This window comes from Seriola lalandi, unplaced genomic scaffold, assembly GCF_002814215.2.
Source record: "Seriola lalandi dorsalis isolate HSWRI2012SDOR001 ecotype SW California unplaced genomic scaffold, Sedor1 jcf7180002054425, whole genome shotgun sequence".
Taxonomy (NCBI): domain Eukaryota; kingdom Metazoa; phylum Chordata; class Actinopteri; order Carangiformes; family Carangidae; genus Seriola; species Seriola lalandi.
The window spans coordinates 3,472,180-3,490,423 of record NW_019524978.1 but is presented as its reverse complement, the minus strand read 5'-3'; the positions used below and the strand labels follow the sequence as shown (position 1 = coordinate 3,490,423).

At 40.1% G+C, this 18,244-nt stretch overlaps 1 protein-coding gene across 1 annotated transcript; it reads right to left on the bottom strand.

Annotated features, from left to right (window-relative positions):
* Window positions 1-4,801: 4,801 nt before the first annotated feature.
* Window positions 4,802-17,535, bottom strand: LOC111658032 (basic helix-loop-helix transcription factor scleraxis-like). Its single transcript, XM_023410405.2, has 3 exons — window positions 16,528-17,535; window positions 15,889-16,105; window positions 4,802-5,552 (listed from the first exon to the last, which is right to left on the bottom strand). Exons 1-3 carry the CDS (start codon window positions 16,923-16,925, stop codon window positions 5,514-5,516), a joined length of 654 nt encoding a protein of 217 aa, XP_023266173.1. The 5' UTR covers window positions 16,926-17,535; the 3' UTR covers window positions 4,802-5,513.
* Between the last annotated feature and the right edge of the window lie 709 nt (window positions 17,536-18,244).

Here is an 18,244-nt window from a genome sequence, read left to right as displayed (position 1 = left end):
AGGTCCCAGTTGGATTAGAAAGACTAATGTTCCTAAAGGTGCATTTCGCTCTTTCCTCCACATTTTTATATCTTTGTTCTTCATGTTTTATTGAGACAGTTCGAGTGGAGGCAGGAAGTTGGCCAACAGGCCTACGGAGCAGGAGAGGACACCAGAGGAAACTTCAGCTCCAATGTCAACAGGAGGTCATGCTTCAGGAAAAGCACTGCTACCTATCCATCCTTAATTAATAGACCTTATTCACCTGGGTACCATCTGAGCGCAAAAACATGGATGAGTTGGAAAAAAAACAGGAAGTGCTCCTGTCTCCTTGACTGATTTTCATGTTATGACAGTTGAGAAATGCAGAAATGACTTGTTTATGCTTTTGATAGAAGGTCCAGGAGCCATCTAGCCACTTATTTTAAAAACATCCACTTATTTGCAAAAACTATGGTGGTTGATTTGAGATTTCCATGAATTATATTCAGTTTCCTACTCAGCAGTTTCTGAGCCTGTAGAGTAAGGGTTGGGCAATTATACTATCAAGCCAAGCATTTCATAGTATATGAACCTATTTAAAGCTGCATTAATAAATATTTTTTACATACACACTGTATTAACAATGACTCAGCTGACTGTGTGTAATGTGAAAGAGGTCACTGAGAAACTGACAGTTGACCTCAGCTCAACAGTTTAACGTATAACTTTTTGTTTTGACTGTGCGACTTGCAACTTTACTGTTAGCAGGCTACTGTTTTTCATGACGACTAGCTGGGAAACATTGTGGAGCATTTAGCTGCTAAAGAGCCAGATGTTTTTAGCAGGAGTTGGCACAAAACAAGTGTTAAAAGGGGTTTGAATATTGGGTTTACATTTGTCGCGTAGCCATAAATGCTTAATGAATTCTAATGTTGCTCCATGTTTGCTATATGTTGACATTTAGTTTAATATATATATATATATATATATATATATATTCAACATATATTAATATTTATTATATTAAACTATTTACTAATTAATTACCATTTACTACTAACTAAATTTTGCAAGGCAGATTTGTTTGGAGCTTGTTATGCTGCACCGAAGGTGCAATAAATGAATATAAACAGGCAACCTATCTCATATCAATTTAGTTTTTTATTGCACACTGCATTGTCATAGTGGCATGTTTGCACCTAGTAGCCATTGCTCGTCAGTAAAGAATAAACAAGAGGTGTTGAAACAACATCCAATATAGCATCAAAATGACAAAGAGAATGTTTACAGGATAAGAACAAATGGACTGAATGTAATACTCTGTATACTTTTACTCTGGGGAAAACAAAGGTCCCATCACTAAATGACCACTCGCCAGAACAACTTGTAACTTCACTCTTTACTGCTACATTAACTTGCTACCATTAAATTGAGTGACTGAAGGAAGTAATGTCAGGACAGAATTTTTGAAGAGAACAAATCAAGTAATCTGCAATTACTTCAAATCAAATCATCATCTCCATGATTCCCAGGGTACCAAGGATCATATGTGCATCAGGAAAGTGAATTGACAGCTGAGAACACAATGTGTTTTTGTGATACCTTTTCCTTCATAAGTGATTAAAGTACAAGTTTGTGTTTTCTTTTATCCAACCCCTGGCCTTTGCTGCATGCCATCCCCTCTGTCTCCCTGACTTTCCTGTCTTTCTCTCACTGTGGCTAATAAAGGCAAAAAAGAAAGATCTGCTCTTTCTTCAGACAATGTGGATACATTTATCTTTCTGATGCAAATACATTGAATGTATCAATTATTTTCTACATGCTGCACTTTAATGGATATTCATTTTATTATTATAAAATGTACTTCTTATTTATTTGATAACCTTCTGAATCACTTTATGTCTTGTTAGTAGATTGCAGCATGTTTCTCATGTCTTTATTTCACTGTACCGAAAACATACCAAACCACGAATTCAAAACCGAGGTATGTACTGGAGTCTGAGTTTTGCGTACCGTTACACATCTAGTTTTCAGTCATATTCCAAATATGTTTCATTTATCTAAATTTTCTTCAGGCTATGTCCTCCAGCCGCTCTGGCACTGATACCACCTAAGACTGTGCAGATGCCAGGATAAAAGCTGCTTTTTATTACTCCAGCTATCAGTATTCACATGCCAGATTTCCATGGGGGCATCTTCATCAGAGACCATTATACTGACAATATGAGCCGGTCGATCGTCCAACCTCCGGTTCACCTTCGTCCAAAACCGCCCACTTAAATACGCCACAGCAGTCTGCCCTCTCAGCTGATCTGTTTTCATCAATGTAAAATACAGAGATCATTAGACAGCTAAGCTATATCACAGATCCTTCTGCTAAACGTGTGTGTGTGTGTGCGTGTGTGTGTGCGTGCATGAGAGCGTGTGACTGCACATGCATACATAAGTTCATCGGCATACGAGTGTGTAAATGGTCATCTGTGTGTGTGCTAAATTGTGTAGGCGTAGGGGGAACCTGATCTGGTCTGTGTGGGAGGAACCGAGGAACCAGTCCCCCCCCCCCCCAAGCTCCACTGCTCAGACAGACGGCCTGCTAGAGAGATCAGACTCTCAGACTAACTGGACCAGAAGTCATTAGGACACACTAGACACACGCGTTTTTCAAAGCTATTGCTTCCTTTAAAAAAACCCTCAACAGTAAGATTATCTGCGTCTCATCGGCTCATAACAGAACTAAGATCTTTTAAACAAGACGCACAGCGCTTTTAAAATCTTTGTCTCAGGAACCAGGGAGCAGCAGGGACCACTTACACTAAAACCATGCCCTGAGATTCAGTCTTTTGTTTCCCTGTGTTACGTTTTGGGAGGAAAAACCAGCTCTGGCACTTGAGTTTAAAGGGCATTTACAGAATAATATGCCAAAACTGCATTCTGTCTTTGGTATAAGTGATTCTCCAGGAAGGATTTTTCAGCTATCTTTAGTTCATTATTTGACTGTATTTTCTTTTTGTGAAACTTCCTATAGCATCCTATGAAACTACATTTTCAGTCTATCTTTAGTCCCAAATTTAAATCTACATCTTTTCCCCTATTATCACCTTTAAGAGTTATATCACTAAAGTAAGTGTCCTCTCGATGACATCACTCTTAGGACACATTAACTGTGAGATGACGGTGAGTGTTCACTGCTGTTTATAGTTTTGGGGTGTTTGTGAGATTACACACACAATAAATCAGCTTTGTTTTTCAGTGCCCCTTCCACTAAAAACTGTGTTTTGGCAGTGTGATGAAGTGACGTTTTAATTTTTGTTGGTTGTTTTTCCTCACCAGACACTTGTCACATTGTAGGAAAAAGCGCCATAATTGGCACCTCGGTTGCAGAAATTGCTTGTTAGCATTGTTAAAAAGTAATTTGGAAACACCAAACCGGTGCAGCACCAGGGCTAGCCCCCATTAAAAGAACGGCTCATTTACATCTCTCTTAATGGTGGAAAATAGCTTGAGAAATGCTGCTGTTATGAGGTTTTATAATGCTGGACCAAGGCACCATCGACTGGGTAGAAACTGCATTACTGTAATAGATCGTAGCTTTCCAAAGGAGTTTCAGTAATAATACCTGTGATAACTATGAAGAGAATTCAGCACCAGCTTCTCTCTCACATCGGCCACAAGATGTAACATTTCCAGGTAACTGCAGCTTTGGGTTTCCTGGGGATTGCTTTTGAGATTTGCTGCAGAGGGGTGAAGAACCGCTGCATATAATTCAGCTTTTTTAACCAGTGATCAGGTGTATGACAGGCAGAGGAAGAAAGAAAAAAAACTTTTTATTATAAAAAAAAAAAGTGACAATATGTTTAAAAAGGGAGGGCAGCATTCCACATTGCTAATGCCCTGATCATTTTCCATGAAGGCAGTGGACAGATTTGGAGAAAAAGAGCATAGAGAGAAGCAGAAAGAGGGACGTTAAGACTATAAAAAGTGTGGAAAAGGTTGTAGACAGATAGATAGATAGATAGATAGATAGATAGATAGATAGATAGATAGATAGATAGATAGATAGATAGATAGATAGATAGATAGATAGATAGATAGATAGAACTAGGTGGGGAGAGGGTAAGCGGTGCGTGGCTAAACACGCTGGAAAACCATCACAACCCAGACTCTGGCCAGTGGCACTCCAGGGAAAAGAGAGGAAGAGCAGAGGAGGAGAAGAGAGAAAGAGCATGTGGAAAGGTAAAGAAGAGGACAGTGAGGGGACACAGGCAGATGTCCAAGGAGCCATACCTGCAGATTCAATTCTGCTCTTTTTTTCTCTTCTTTCTTCTGCTCGCCTTTCCTCTGCTCCTCAAACCCCTCTTGTCCGCCTCATCCTCTACCCCTCTCTGTCTCTGTCTGCTCTGATCTGGGTGCCCCAGAAGAGAAGAAAGAAAGCAAGGAAGAGGCAGTGTGTGTGTGTGTGTGTGTGTGTGTGTGTGTGTGTGTGAGAGAGAGAGAGAGAGAGAGAGAGAGAAGGAGAGAGAGAAAAAAAATGAGTAAAAGAAAAGGAAAAAGTAGGAATTAGGATGATGTGAGCTACAGGTGTAGTCGCTGTTGATCTTCCATTTCTGTTCACTGCACTGCTTCTCTGCTGAGGGAATTTATTTGAAACTTTCAAGATTATTTCTCCCTTTGCTGCCTGAAGAGCAAAAGTATGATAAAACCACCATTTGGTTTTAGAGTATCTGTACGACACAGGATATCTTCGCAATGGAAACTTTTTATAATATCTATTGGTTGGAACTGGGCTGGATTAGAGAGTGCAATCTGCTCAAAATACCACCAACATATGAATGAAATCTACTTCCAGATATACAAAAAATTTATTGGTCATCTTGAGTTATTTTCCAGCGTTAACTTTCAGAAATGATTATTAGAAATAACCAATACCACAAAGGCTCCAGCATGTTTTTTTTTTCTTTTTCTTCTGTGATGCCATCACTGTGTCAATAGGCAATGCTCTGTACCTTAAACCAATCCTCATTATTTGTCAAGAATGTCATATGCCTGTTAAATAACATAGTTTCATTATATAATGTTATGTCACATAAATATACATTTATATTTCAGTCTACACATTAATAACACACAGCTTTTGATGAATACAAATGCGTCTTCCATAGGTTTTGTGTGTTTTTTCAATCATGTGCCATAAGTTCCTTAGACTCTGAACAAAGAGTCACTGAATCAATACAGTAAAAGGTCTCTGATAAGGTTCTTCATGGTGTTGATAAGAATGCAAAAGCCCTTTAAAAGTATGGTTAAACTTTTCAGAAGTGTTTCAATCATATTTGAAAACACAAAACTTAAAGTTTCTGTAAAGCAATATAAAAAGTCAACAAAAAGAAATGCTTCATAAAGTTCCTTGAAAAGTCCTGGAAGTGCTATAGAAGTCCTTCAATGGTCCTTGAAATGCATCACAAGTCTGTAAATCTTCAAGTTGCAGTAACTGTAAAATCACTGAAAGTGCTGTCAAAGTGACAAGCATTTTATCCATGTGGTGTGTGTCCTGACTGTTAGCTTCTGATGGCCGTCTTCCTGTCTCTGTCTTTGTTCTGCAAGAGAGAGAAACAACATGTCAGGTCATCAAGGATTCAACATCAACATCAATTTAAAGGAGTAGTTCAGTCTTTTGGAAAAAAAACCTTTATTTGCTTTCCTGGCGAGAGTGAGATGAGAGGACTGATACGACTGTCATGTCTGTACGGAAAGTCTTTTATCCTCATTCCTCTTCAGGGGGCGGATGAGTGTGAGTGAGTTTATTTGTTTGTGTGTGCTGGACACACAGTTTTAAAATAAAACAAAAACATTTTAAAAGCCAGACTAGCTGTTTCCCCTTGTTTCCAGTCTTAATTAAGCTAAGCTAAGTTAGCCAGCTGTTGGTTGTAGCTTTGCATTTAGTGCACAGACATGAGAGATCAATCTTATACCTTTCACAAAGAAAGCAAATAAGCATATTTTACATATATATTGAATAATCCTTTAAAGATTAGCTGTTGCTGTTTGAGACAAAGAAAGGGTCATTTCCACATATTTTACCATTTATATCGTTTTATCAGTCTGTCGGATATGACACAACCCTGCTCATGTTTCAAGAACTCAAGACTTCAAGACATAAAACACACTATATGTACTTTATTCAAATAACCAAATTGTATTACAAAGTTTCTAATGATATTGCTCAATCTCTTCCGGCCTACTTTCTTTAAATATGCTGAACAGGTGGTAAGACTGTTACATTTGATGTAAAGCCTTCATTATGGTCTCATGAAATTGCAATTAAGCAACATGTAGAACTTATTTATTGTGGAAATAGATACTGTTTCACTGGAATCACTGAGAGTAAATCATTGTGGTTTCGTATATAGTAGATTAAGTGTGACTGCATGCAGTAATCTCACACAAACACTCTCTGTACAGTAGCATACACATATTAACTGTGGTAGCAGAGGTTGTAAAGTACTGTTTTAAATTTGATTACAGCCTGTAACACTGACATCATAAGCTTCAGTACGACAGCGCTGCACAATGATATGCTTCTCATTTATCTGTGGTATCAGAACAGAGAAGCCTTGATTTCCTGGCTGGTGAGGAAACCTTCTCTATCTGGCCAGGAAAATAACATCACATTTTCCCTCCTCACCTAACCTCTGCTCTGCTCACTTCTCAGGCCATCCACCACCAGCTTTTCAAGCAACAGTCAAGGGATTTTATCGAACACACCATTGATTGCGTTGCATTTCATATTGTACACAAAGCTGCTGGAGGAAAATTCTCACTGGACTGTGGCTCAACTCCTCCACACTCCTGTCCTCCTCTGACTTTTCTCCCCCCCCCCCCCCCCTTTCATATCGTCTCGACTAACCCTCTCTGCCGCCCCCCTCGCCTTCCTCTCATCAGCCGAACACCTGTTACACATTTCCTCTCAGACCGTGCACAAGATGTAGGTGTTTGGAAAAATCCGTTTGACTGACATCAACAAAGGTGGGTAGGTGTTTGGAAGGGTATCAGGCTGTAATGAGAGCGTGAGATCATAGGATTTGGACAGGAATCGGTCCGCCCACTGACTGTGGTGAGTATGAGGAGACACGGGAACTGTTATTGTCAATCCCTCCTCCAGCTGGACTGAGTGCAGAGGCTCATTATTAGATTGCTATTATCTACATATGCACCATTACCATTATGTGGTGGCTATCTATAATGTAGATAATGTGACCCTATGTTGAGATACTCTTTAAACTGTCATAGTTACAGTAGCAGAAATGTAAATGAGAATTTTTAATTTGCAACACCGTCTCCTAGAAATGACATTCATTACCTAAAGAAATGTCATGCCGCCCTCTTTACAATTTTTTATCAATAATGTTGATGATGGCTCTAATGATTGGCTTTAGAGAAAGATCGTGTTTGCTTTATTAACATTTAATCAAAGCTACAGTCTTTTCCTAACCTTAATGAAAGTTCCTTGTTGCCTGGGACTCGGGATGATAACATATACTCTGAGCAGCACTCATCCACCCTGATCATCTCCGTTTCAATACAACATGTGCAAAAAGATTGCAGTTCCTTCCCTGGAGGGACAAATACTGACGGGGAAAATAATCCAGGCACCAATAACTGAATGTTTGTTTTTAATGAAACTTACAAATAAGTTGTATGTAAGTGTAATTCCTAGGAGGACAGAACTGCATATTGCATAGTGAAATTACGCAATCAATGATCACTAACCAAGAGCATTAAACCATCATTCACAGACAGAGAAACAAAGGCACAGCTCAGCTGCCAGACTAGTGTCTGGAAGCCTAAATGACCTCAGCAGTGTTTTGCCATCAGACACACTATATAATTTGCATGGAATTGTCTTTATAAATTGTGAGTAAGTAAATGATTGCAAACAGATCTTAGAAAAATTTTGGCCTTACTATGGCATTGCTGTTATTGTGCTCTCTACTAACAATAACTATAAAACCTCTGGAAGACACAAGTGCACAGCCATGCTCTCTGGTGTTTGTTGGAAAGCATTGTGGAAAATTGTAGGTATTTATCAGTGGAAATAAAAGCGCTTCATGCAGGTTAGAAAGTTAGAACGTGTGTAAATGAAAAATCTCACTCAAAACCTCTGCATGACAATTGGATAATTTACCAAATTACATCAAATTACCATGAAATCAGCCCACGTCTCACTATGAGCGCTCAGCGAAAGTTTAAGGAGCACAGCTGTAGCTGGTGAAGGCGGTTCAGCTGGAGTGTAACCGGTTCAGTCAAAACAGGAGGACGGGGGCTTTGAGGCTGGCCTGGTAGTCAAAACAATGTCCTGAAGACTAATAGGGCATGGTCGGATGACATCTCTGCTCTCTCTTTCTTTCTCCAAACACCCACACACACACACACACACACACACACACACACACACACACACACACACACACACACACACATACACAGAGACATACCACTGACTTCCCAGGGGGGTGATTTGTCCGACACTAATATGATTACCTGATGATGTTTACTTTAGATACAATATGATGACATTACCACACTGGCACAATATTATTGTTTTATCAAGGTGAGAACAGCATGTCTTAACTTTAATGTAAAGATAGTAAACACTCTTAACAGCATCTTGTAAACTCCACAAATTCAAACTTTAATATTGTTTTTCTGAAACTTAATCTGAGCTGTCCCTTTACCTATAACTGTGGATTTTCCATGCAATCTCTCTCTCTCTCTCTCTCTCTCTCTCTCTCTCTCTCTCTCTCTTTTCCTGTGTTAAGCCGTTCTGTCAAATACAAACATCTAATTTAGTTTCTGGCTGCACTGGGAGAGGAATGACTGGTTGGAAAAAAATAATTCCACTTGGGCACTGGCCCGACAATCATATAAGGCGATTGGTATTCAACCATGAAATGAAAACTGGTAATATCCCTTTAGTTTATCGAGTGAAAATATGTGAATATGCATCAGTGCCTCGAGTGGCTGATAGAAGCTGTAATTATCCTCATAAATGATCATCGATTGAAAGATTATACACATACATTCAAATGCTGCAATAAATAACACACCAGACATTTAAATAAGCTAACTTACACACTGCATAAGCCACATTCAGCCATTATGTGGCTTGGATACATCAGACATGTACTTCATGTTCACTGTGGTTTGCTAATAAGCATCCTGATGACTTCTGAAAAACACTTGATTTATCTTAGATGGCCTAATCAGATGTAATTTGCACCAAGCGGCCGCACATGTATTTAATTATTATAACATTTTAATAATCTGCTATAATGACTCCAGAACAAGCTCAACTTCATTTTCATTGGTCTCAGATGACTTAATTCTGCTACATTATGCACTTTATCATCAGTACTGAGATGTGCACCCTGAAACAGCCAGTAAGTCATTAGCTTCAGTAGATATTGTTTTAAGAAACTGCACCATTAAACAGCCAGCCTCTGCTTTTCTCAGTGTATCTCTAAAGTTGTACTCTTTGCCTGGCTCAGCTTTTTGTAGTTTTGTTTTAATTTGCTCTGTAAGCAACCCTCTCCCCGAAGACCAAATGACAACAGAATGATAGTTTTGCTAATAGATTTTGTTAGTTATCTGACCCGACTTCTTGTGTTGGTGTTAAATTAGGCTTTAACTGCTTCCATCTGTACTGAAAAAATACAGACAGGTCCATGCATGAAGTCACACACTCACACACAAAGACAGGCTCACATACACTGCCACACACTGATCGTGGGTGAGAATATATTTGAAAATTGCCTGCAGTATATTTAGCCACCTTCGATGCACCTCATTAGCATAGTTTGAAATGAGAAGCAAATAGGCGACGCTCTCACTCAGGAGGCACAAAACATTAACTCCAAGTCAACACCAGCATTATCAATAAATGAGGGTAATTTAGTTTTCATCTATGACCTTGAAACGTCTGCTTCATGCACAGTGACGTAATGCTTTTTTCCAGTGAAAACAGACTAATATCCAAATGACTGTGAAAACCACAGTCATTAGCGTGCTCCTGCGCGTCCTATTCATGCGTTTAAGCTCTCTTAAGATGCACGGTTCATTTGATATCTATAAAGAAGCAAAGTGTAGTTTCGGCACAGTCGAAAACCAACTGTCCAAACCGGAGGATAAATAGCTAAGTTGATTATCCCACTGAGTCGTTGGCTATTTCTCTTTCTCTCCTTCTCCATCTCTGTTTCCACAACTTCCTGCACACCATTAGTTTAGAAAGTGTTGAAAGCACAGTCGTGATCCAGGGCTCCTTAACTGAGTAATCATATATGAGGTTTTTCTGGGTGTCTAGTCAGAGGCAATGAACTGCCGTCTGGCTGTAAAGACTAGAAAAAATAGAAACAGAGTGAAAAGCTTTTGATAAAAGTCTGTGAGTGTGATGCACTGTACCCCTGTGTGTCATGTGAGTGTGTGCCCGCATCTGTGTATATGTGTCACTTGTGTGGGTGTGAGTGTGTGTGTAGGCAGGGAGGGCGTTTCACAGAGAGCGGTTTCCAGGCTTCTTTAACATCACCATCAAAGTCCAACGTCAATGTGTTTCTAATAGCAGCAGCTGAATTAAACACTGGCTGTACAGGCCTCAGCAGAGGATAAATCATTTACAGAACAATTAGCTCATTTGTTGCTCCGCTCTGCGCTGCCAATGACTTCCAGACACAGAGAGCCAGCCAGTGTGTGTGTGTGTGTGTGTGTAGACTGTATATGAGCAAGGACAAATTCTCTCTCTAATTTTCTCTCTTATACATATATACATAACTTAGACTCAGCCGCCAAAAGCGCTTATTTGCTGTCACACACACACACACACACACACAAACACACCGGCAGAGATAAGTCAGTTTCTAATTGCATAGTGCAGTTTTAGTGCCACTGTCTTTCCATCCACCATGCCTTCCACTCACACACAAAAATCATCACATATAAAGGTTTTACAGTTGCTCAGATGTAAATTAAAACTGTTGGTGATATTATGAGCAGTAATGTTATATTTGCTGTTTCACTAAAATTATACATTTCTTTTTCATTCGTAGAAAAATTCCAAATACATCAGATTCCTTTAAGTTGAAATTAAATCAGGGTTGTGTCTTAAAATGCTTGTAAACTTGACTAAAATGGGACAATGGTCTATTTACAGCAACCACACTATAAGTATCATAGTAGTTATATTTTTGCTATATTTATACATATATAAATATATTATATTTATTTTTAAGTTTTTCCAAACATATAAATCCTCTTTTGATCATATCAAGTCAGCTCATCAGGTCAAATGAGCTTCTTAAAATTTTAAATATTGGAAAATGTTTGGACTTGTCATATCCAACTCAAAAGGAAAAAGTTCAGCATTACTGCTGTTATTGGCAGATGAATCACCATCTCTGTTTACGTTTGCCATTGAATTAAATTGACCCTCTCTCTGCTTCAGGCCAAAAGAAATAAGCCACAGTTGTGAAGGAAGCTGTATAAATGCTTCAAGCACTATGGCCTAAAGACAAAAAAGTAGACAGATTAGCACATTTGAAAACCTCTCTGTTATTGTATTGTATCAGAGAATTACTGAATAAACAGTGCCTCAGTATAATTCAGTAGCATACTGGTACTCCTGTGCTGCCTTCACCTACTGCATGCTAAGCACAAATAAACATTTATTTAAGTATAACTGCAGATGCATAACTGGTACGACACATTTGAAGATCATTTAAGGTTCTTTCTCAGAGACAGACTGAACATAATAAAGATGTGATAGTTAAAAAAGCTGCAATTGTGCAGTGGTCCTGCTGCAGCTTGAGCTCAGGCACCTGACAGTTGCACTGATCGGCAGAGGCAGAGAGGCCTAACACAGGATATCTGCATCAATCAACCAGACAGCACAGGGATTTAAACAGCCCTCAGCTCACCTCAATCCTTTATGCTAAAGCCCTGTACATCTCATTTACAGATGTAGCCATCAGGAGTGTCATCTTTTTTTTTTACGGCATATCAAAGGCACCGGTATACGAGGGCTGCGCTCCAGTTTGTCCACGCCAAACTGCTGGTGCTTCACCCCAGAACTGTTTTTATGAAAGGTCAAAATTCGTCATGATATATGTGGGTGTTTGAGGAAAAACTTGGCTTCTGATCAAAAGATGGTAAGTAAAAATGTCCTACACTATATCACTCTACAGGACAGTTTCAGAAGGGAAAAGGACAACCAACAGAAGGACAGCACAATACACTGAAACACAGCGACATGGCTGTCAAATAGGTCTCATTTGGGGAAAAACATGTAATAGCTCACACTGAGAAGTCTTTAATCCAGTGCCTCAAAATCTCTTCTTCTAAAGATAAGGAATGGAAAACATTTTTATTTTTATTTTTAAACATCACATCTAGAAATACATTCTTATATAGTATGTCATTCACAAACTTTTGTGCATAAAGCTCCACAGATATTGAACTCACATTCGTATTCCACTGAATATGTAATATGCACTAGTTTAACCCTCGCTGTGTAGTAGTCATTACTAACAAGACTGCTTGTTTTGAAATAGTTATACTGTATACACACATAATAAGAGGAAATGAGCGTATACTTTTCTCACTTTCACCCTCTCCCACATTGGAAATGAATGTAATTGCAGGGGCTGATCTAAGCAGACCTGACAGCTGTGATGAACCTCAATGACCATAAAAACATACAAAGACAGAGCTCAGGACACAAGGTCTCATTTTACCTTCACAATCGCTTCCTCTCTGTAATCACCAGCACTGACTCTGCTCTTTAGTCCACTTTAACGCCCCGTACGGCCACTTTTCCAGGGAAAGTGAAATGCTCTCAGGTTCTGCCAATCATACTTAACCACTGAAATGCCAGGTAAACCAAGGCACCTTATTTTCCTCCTTAAATAACTTTCAAGGTAATAATATCAATTTCATGTAGCCATTGTGCATTCAGTACACAGCTGAGATATGATTATAACAGCACAACTGCAACCCGATTACACCTTGGGATGTCTGTCATTATTATCAATGTTAACTCGCTATCATAAAGTCACCTGTATGTCTCAATCCAGTAATAGGAGGAACGTTAAAGGGCATGTCTGGTGATATTCTATATTTTTCTTATTATCAATAAATCCTTTGAACAAAACAAACGATGAACAGATCATCCTAACAAGTGTCTGTGTATCCAAAGCCTGATGTAACTTATTCCTCTGCACCATAGAGCTTGGCTATTGTCCAAAAAAGTATTAAAGTGAGCCACACTGTTGCACTGGGTGACATCTCCCTTCATGAACATGAGCACTGTAGTTTATTCTGAGGCAATCCTACCAGTGTTGAATCGATACGTTGTCCCGCTGCTGTAAATACTAACTGAAGGACCAAATGTGTTAATCTGCTGCTGAACATAGTCCCCATCAAATACTTTATTTCCACCTGCTAACGTTAGTAACATTTGTGAAAAACTACAGTTGTAGGACTTTACTGAGCCATTTGTGAGCAGTTTTGTGTATTCCTATTTATTTATTGATTTTTGTGCTTCTGGTGGAGTTGTTAACAATAAGAAATGTTTGAACAGCACTAGTCTTACCGTGTAAGAGGATTAGGGGAAAAAATTTTCTGCCAATTTAACTCACTTTGACTAGAACGGCAGGGTTCTTACATCTCTGTAAGGACTTCTCACTCCTTTTGCACAAACCACATCTATATCTTTCTCTAACTTGTCTTCCTCTCCTGGGTTCACGTCATCAGTGCATTTCAGGAAAAAACAGTACAAATGCACTTGGCATCATGAGACCAGTGTGACATTTCACAGAGCTCTCGAAAACACATAATGTGACTGACAGTAAGTAACATAGACTTAGACAAAGTGTCTGTGTTTGAGAATTTTGACATGAGAAAGTTTCAAAATTGTTCTCTACCCAGCATGCATTTACAGATCAGTCATGCATCTGCAGCAGTGAGCTGACAGCAGCAGATAGTATTACACAGCTCCTACTGACAGCTCTGACCTCCACCAGGCTGATCGATATGCAGGGAGCTGAGGGAGGGCGGTGGAATGAGAGAAAAACTTGGGGAACGAGTTGAAGAGGAAAAAGTGAAACAGAATGAAAACGAAGAATAAAAATGAGGAACTCAGGGAAGACAGACAGCAGCAAAAAGAAAAAGGAGACTAAGGAGAGAGACCGAAAAAGGTTTCAGACTAGTTATCTCCAAGCCGAGGGTGTCTGGGTTAGACACCAAGGACGTCTAGGCTTTCACTCACAGAGGTTCAGAGGGGAGGCAGGAGGGAGGGGGAGACACACTGCTGAGACTCAGGTTATCCCCCAGCTAAAGGGTCTCTGGGTTTAGACACTGAGGAGGGTATTAGCTTTCACACACTGCTGGGGTAACGGGGGAGTCTGCCAGATGTCAGCTCCTTACCCATAAATCCTGCTAAATGGGCAGCGGCTATGGGTTAGAGGGGGAAAGTTGAGTGGACGTCACCTCTCTATCATCTTCTGTGGTGTTTGTTGAAGTCGGAGCTGGAGTCATATAAATTTGATTTCAGTCAGCTGATCTCAATTCTTTGTTCCCTGTTATTTCTCATCAGACTGACGACTTTCTTATGCTGAGCGTGTTCTTGATTATGTCTATTTCCTGTGTTGAATCAATCAAATGTGAGCTGAAACTCGCACTGGACCAAGTTCTCCTTTTCTGTATCTCTATTAAGGCGTAGACTGACAGTGCAACAGCAGAGGAAGTTTGGAAAGTGTGCGGGAAAAAAAGGGCAACTTTCACTGAAATCAGAAATCAAAACTGTTTGTAACTTTGTCATGTAGAAGAAATTTTTCTTGTTTGCTTTTGTTTTTATGCTTTTTCCCCAAATTTATTGTTTTCCTGAATTGTTAAGTCGTTATAAAACACAATAAAGTGTTCATACTACCAAGTGTGAGTTAAGTGTATATACCCGCGTTTTGTGTTGTGACATCGAGTTTCAGTGGAACAAACTCATTGGCAGTTACCAATCTGTGTATCCCGGGTCAGTTGTTAAGAAGTTATGATTAAAACCTTCTCAAATTCAGGCTGACGTCAATACATTCTTGAAATTATACACATGGTTTTGGATGGATTTCATGGGCTCCCGGTCATAAATCTCACTCGCTGCATAAATACCCTTGTAAACTTTAAATTCATATTTTTACAAAGAGAAAGAAAAAAAACACCACAGTTGGGGTTAGGTGGTTTTTACACAACGGTTGTGCACATTTCGTTAGTGTTACGGTGAAAAAGGCTGCATGCCGTTGGACCCACCTCTCTGCTCAGCTCTGTCTTTGCTCCTCTGTGACAAAAATAATCACGTCTATTCACTGTAATGTCCAGCGAGTTTCAGAAACCACCTTGAACTTTCAAGCCACCTGCTCGAGTTAAACTAACCCCCAACAGCACAATAACACACAGTCATTCACCCCAAAAGAGGACTTTAAAGAGGTTCTACTTTTAAAAATCCCTCAGGGCCAATCGGATTTATAGGCACAGTCACAGATCTCAGGTCAGCTTTAAACACCAAACTGACCCTAAGGCACTACACAGTTTTCCACAAGAAGCTTCACTCTATTTTCCTGTGGCTAAATCTGGGTCATGTAATATTTTTTAAATTCAGAAAATAAAACGTTTTAAATCTATAGTGGTACAAAAGTATCCACAGAAATGTATTTATTATAATTGCTCCGGTGAAATAGAAATACTCAAAAGCTTAAATTAGTTTTTGCATATTCCTCAGCACTTGTTTTAAATGAGTGTGTTGATTACACTGTTTCATTGAGTGGCTACATACTACTTTTGATTTGAACTTTTCACTTTTTTCTCTTATTTATTTCTACTGACTTATAGTTTTCTGCTCACCATTTTCCTCTGGTTGCTGAGGCAGAAAGTACAGATGTGCTTGGGCTGAGTTGATTGGTCAGATCCTCGGTTGGGGGAGGAGTTAACATGGAAGAACGGTGGTGAGGGAGCGTGGCACGGCTGTCCATCATGAAGCCCTTCACCCAGGAGCAAGACGTTCCCCAGATGACTGATGTAGCTGCTGGCCAAACGTAGTGTCTCGATTTTTGACAGCTTCCTAATCATCAAGTCAGAATGAGATTCATGGCATTAATAAGGACAAAATGTTTACAGAGTTTACAATAATTTAACAAAAAATGATCATGGGGTGGAACAGAACTGTTGCACTTTTTATACAGGATTGGAAAACAAGGTGCAACAAGAAGACAATGATGTGAGATGTTAAATATTTGTTCCCTACTGGAGTCTGGAGTCTAACTCTATGACACATCATTTATAGGAAATATAAACTCATAATTAAATGCAGTAAGATTACAGGCCTGTTAAAAAAATTCAACTGTGATAAAATGTTATCCAGAGCTTCATCAGGGACTAATTTTCACTTATTTTAGTTCCCAGATGGAAATCATTTTTCCTCTGGGAACCTATTGTGCATCAGACCAAATGTCATGACACAGTTTGAGTCATGCTGCTTTGTACCTGTCTGCAGGCTCGGTGGGGATGAGTGTGCGCAGCGCTGTGAATGCTGTGTTGACAGAATTGGTGCGATCTCTCTCCCGTGCGTTGGCTGCGGTCCTCTGGCGAACTTCCACAGGGGGAGATGAGCCCTGGGGGCCGAGCCTCCCTACCATGCTCCCTACACCTACCCCTCCGCCCCCTACTCCCCCACATAGCTTCCTCTTCCTGTTCACCTTGATGTGAAAAGCAGACGGGGACGAGGAGGACAGGCGGAAGGCAGCAGAGTTGGAGGAGTTGGTACGCTCCTCAGAACCCGAACCCTCGCTCCCGTTCTCATCATCGTCTTCGGAGAGGAGTGCGATGTCGCCATATAAGAAGCGGCCTGCGGGAGGCGCTGTGCGAAGCATGGCGAATGTCATTCTAATCGCAACAAGTCTGACAGCTACTGATCAATCCTGCTGAGACGTCCACTTGTTGAGGTTAAGCTTGTAACTTTTCTGCAAAGTAACAGCAAAGTTTCTGTTGATGCTTCGCCCTAAAGGTGTCCACCCCTCAAAATGTTACTTTACCCCCAATGTCTCTTTGCAAAATTTGTTAAGCCACGTAAGTCAGATGTAGCCCTAATAAGGCTGAGTCAGTCTTGGTTTAAGAGATCAGCAAGTTGATCCTAAGTCAGCAATTGAGAGTGACTTGACCCCGGAGCTGCTGTGTGACAGGCGGCTGCAGGTTCCAGGTCCTTCTTGTTTTTCTCTCTTGGTTCATACAAAAACACTTCACATCCCAAAGGTCAGTTCCTCTTTCAGTTAATCCTTTGACAGAAAGTAAATTTATAATGGCATGTTGAAGTAAAACGGTTGTGATTTGTCCTCTTTTTCTTCTCTGAACCTCTTTCTTGGTCCTTTGTTTCTATATTTGTCTGTTTCGATTCCAGTTGCAAAAACTACTCCCAGTCTGTGGCAGCAGTTTGACTCTCTCTTGCTCTCTACTGGTCTCTCTCTCACCCCTCTCCCTCTCTGCCTCTTTGCTCCACGTGTGCCTGCTGTCTGAGTGTTTCCGTCTGCCTCTGGTCTTATAGCCGGTGGGAGGGCCAGAGGACTCCTCCTCTGAGCAGTGAGGGTCCCTCGGCTGCTGTCTAGAAGCAGGCCAGAGAGACCGGAGGCAAGAAGCAAGCCATCAGCAGGAGTTTGTTTTGGCTGTCCCTGTTTCAGGGGAAATCCACCCTAAAACAGAACTTGCATCACCCTAGTTTGCTGGGTAGAGTTGGTGACCTTAGAGGCCAGGGAGCTCCCTGAAACTCACATCCCTATCAGCATGGGTACTGCATACAATCAGTTACTTCGATGTTGACTTAAAATGGAAATTAAACAGATAAAATCTTGTCATCTGACAGGATTAATGCCATGATCTTTAACTGTGCAATCAAATATCGGATGCCTGAGACAAAACTAATTCTGAATCTTTTTTAGTGTGTTTTCTGTTTTATTGCTTCAAAGACATGACCAAACTCAGACTTCAGAGGTATTTAACACTGCTGGATGCCAATTTGTCACATAACAAAGAACGTGGTCAAATTATTTAATATAATTTGATAATCCTCTGGAACATTGTGTTTTCAGGTTTTGACATGGATCAGTTGTGCAGACAGTCTCCTCCATGTTCCTGCTTTTCTATACTGGATGACCTTTTCTCTGTGCAGACAGAGCAGGCAGAGCAGGCTACCAGCAAGAGGTAAGACTGG

Coding starts and splice junctions, on each gene's coding strand:
- LOC111658032 (XM_023410405.2), bottom strand. CDS start 16,925: ATGACATTCGCCATGCTTCGCACAGCGCCTCCCGCAGGCCGCTTCTTA. Junction 16,106..16,527: donor CCCACCGAGCCTGCAGACAG/GTACAAAGCAGC, acceptor CTTGATGATTAG/GAAGCTGTCAAAAATCGAGA. Junction 5,553..15,888: donor TCAGCAACCAGAGGAAAATG/GTGAGCAGAAAA, acceptor TCTCTCTTGCAG/AACAAAGACAGAGACAGGAA.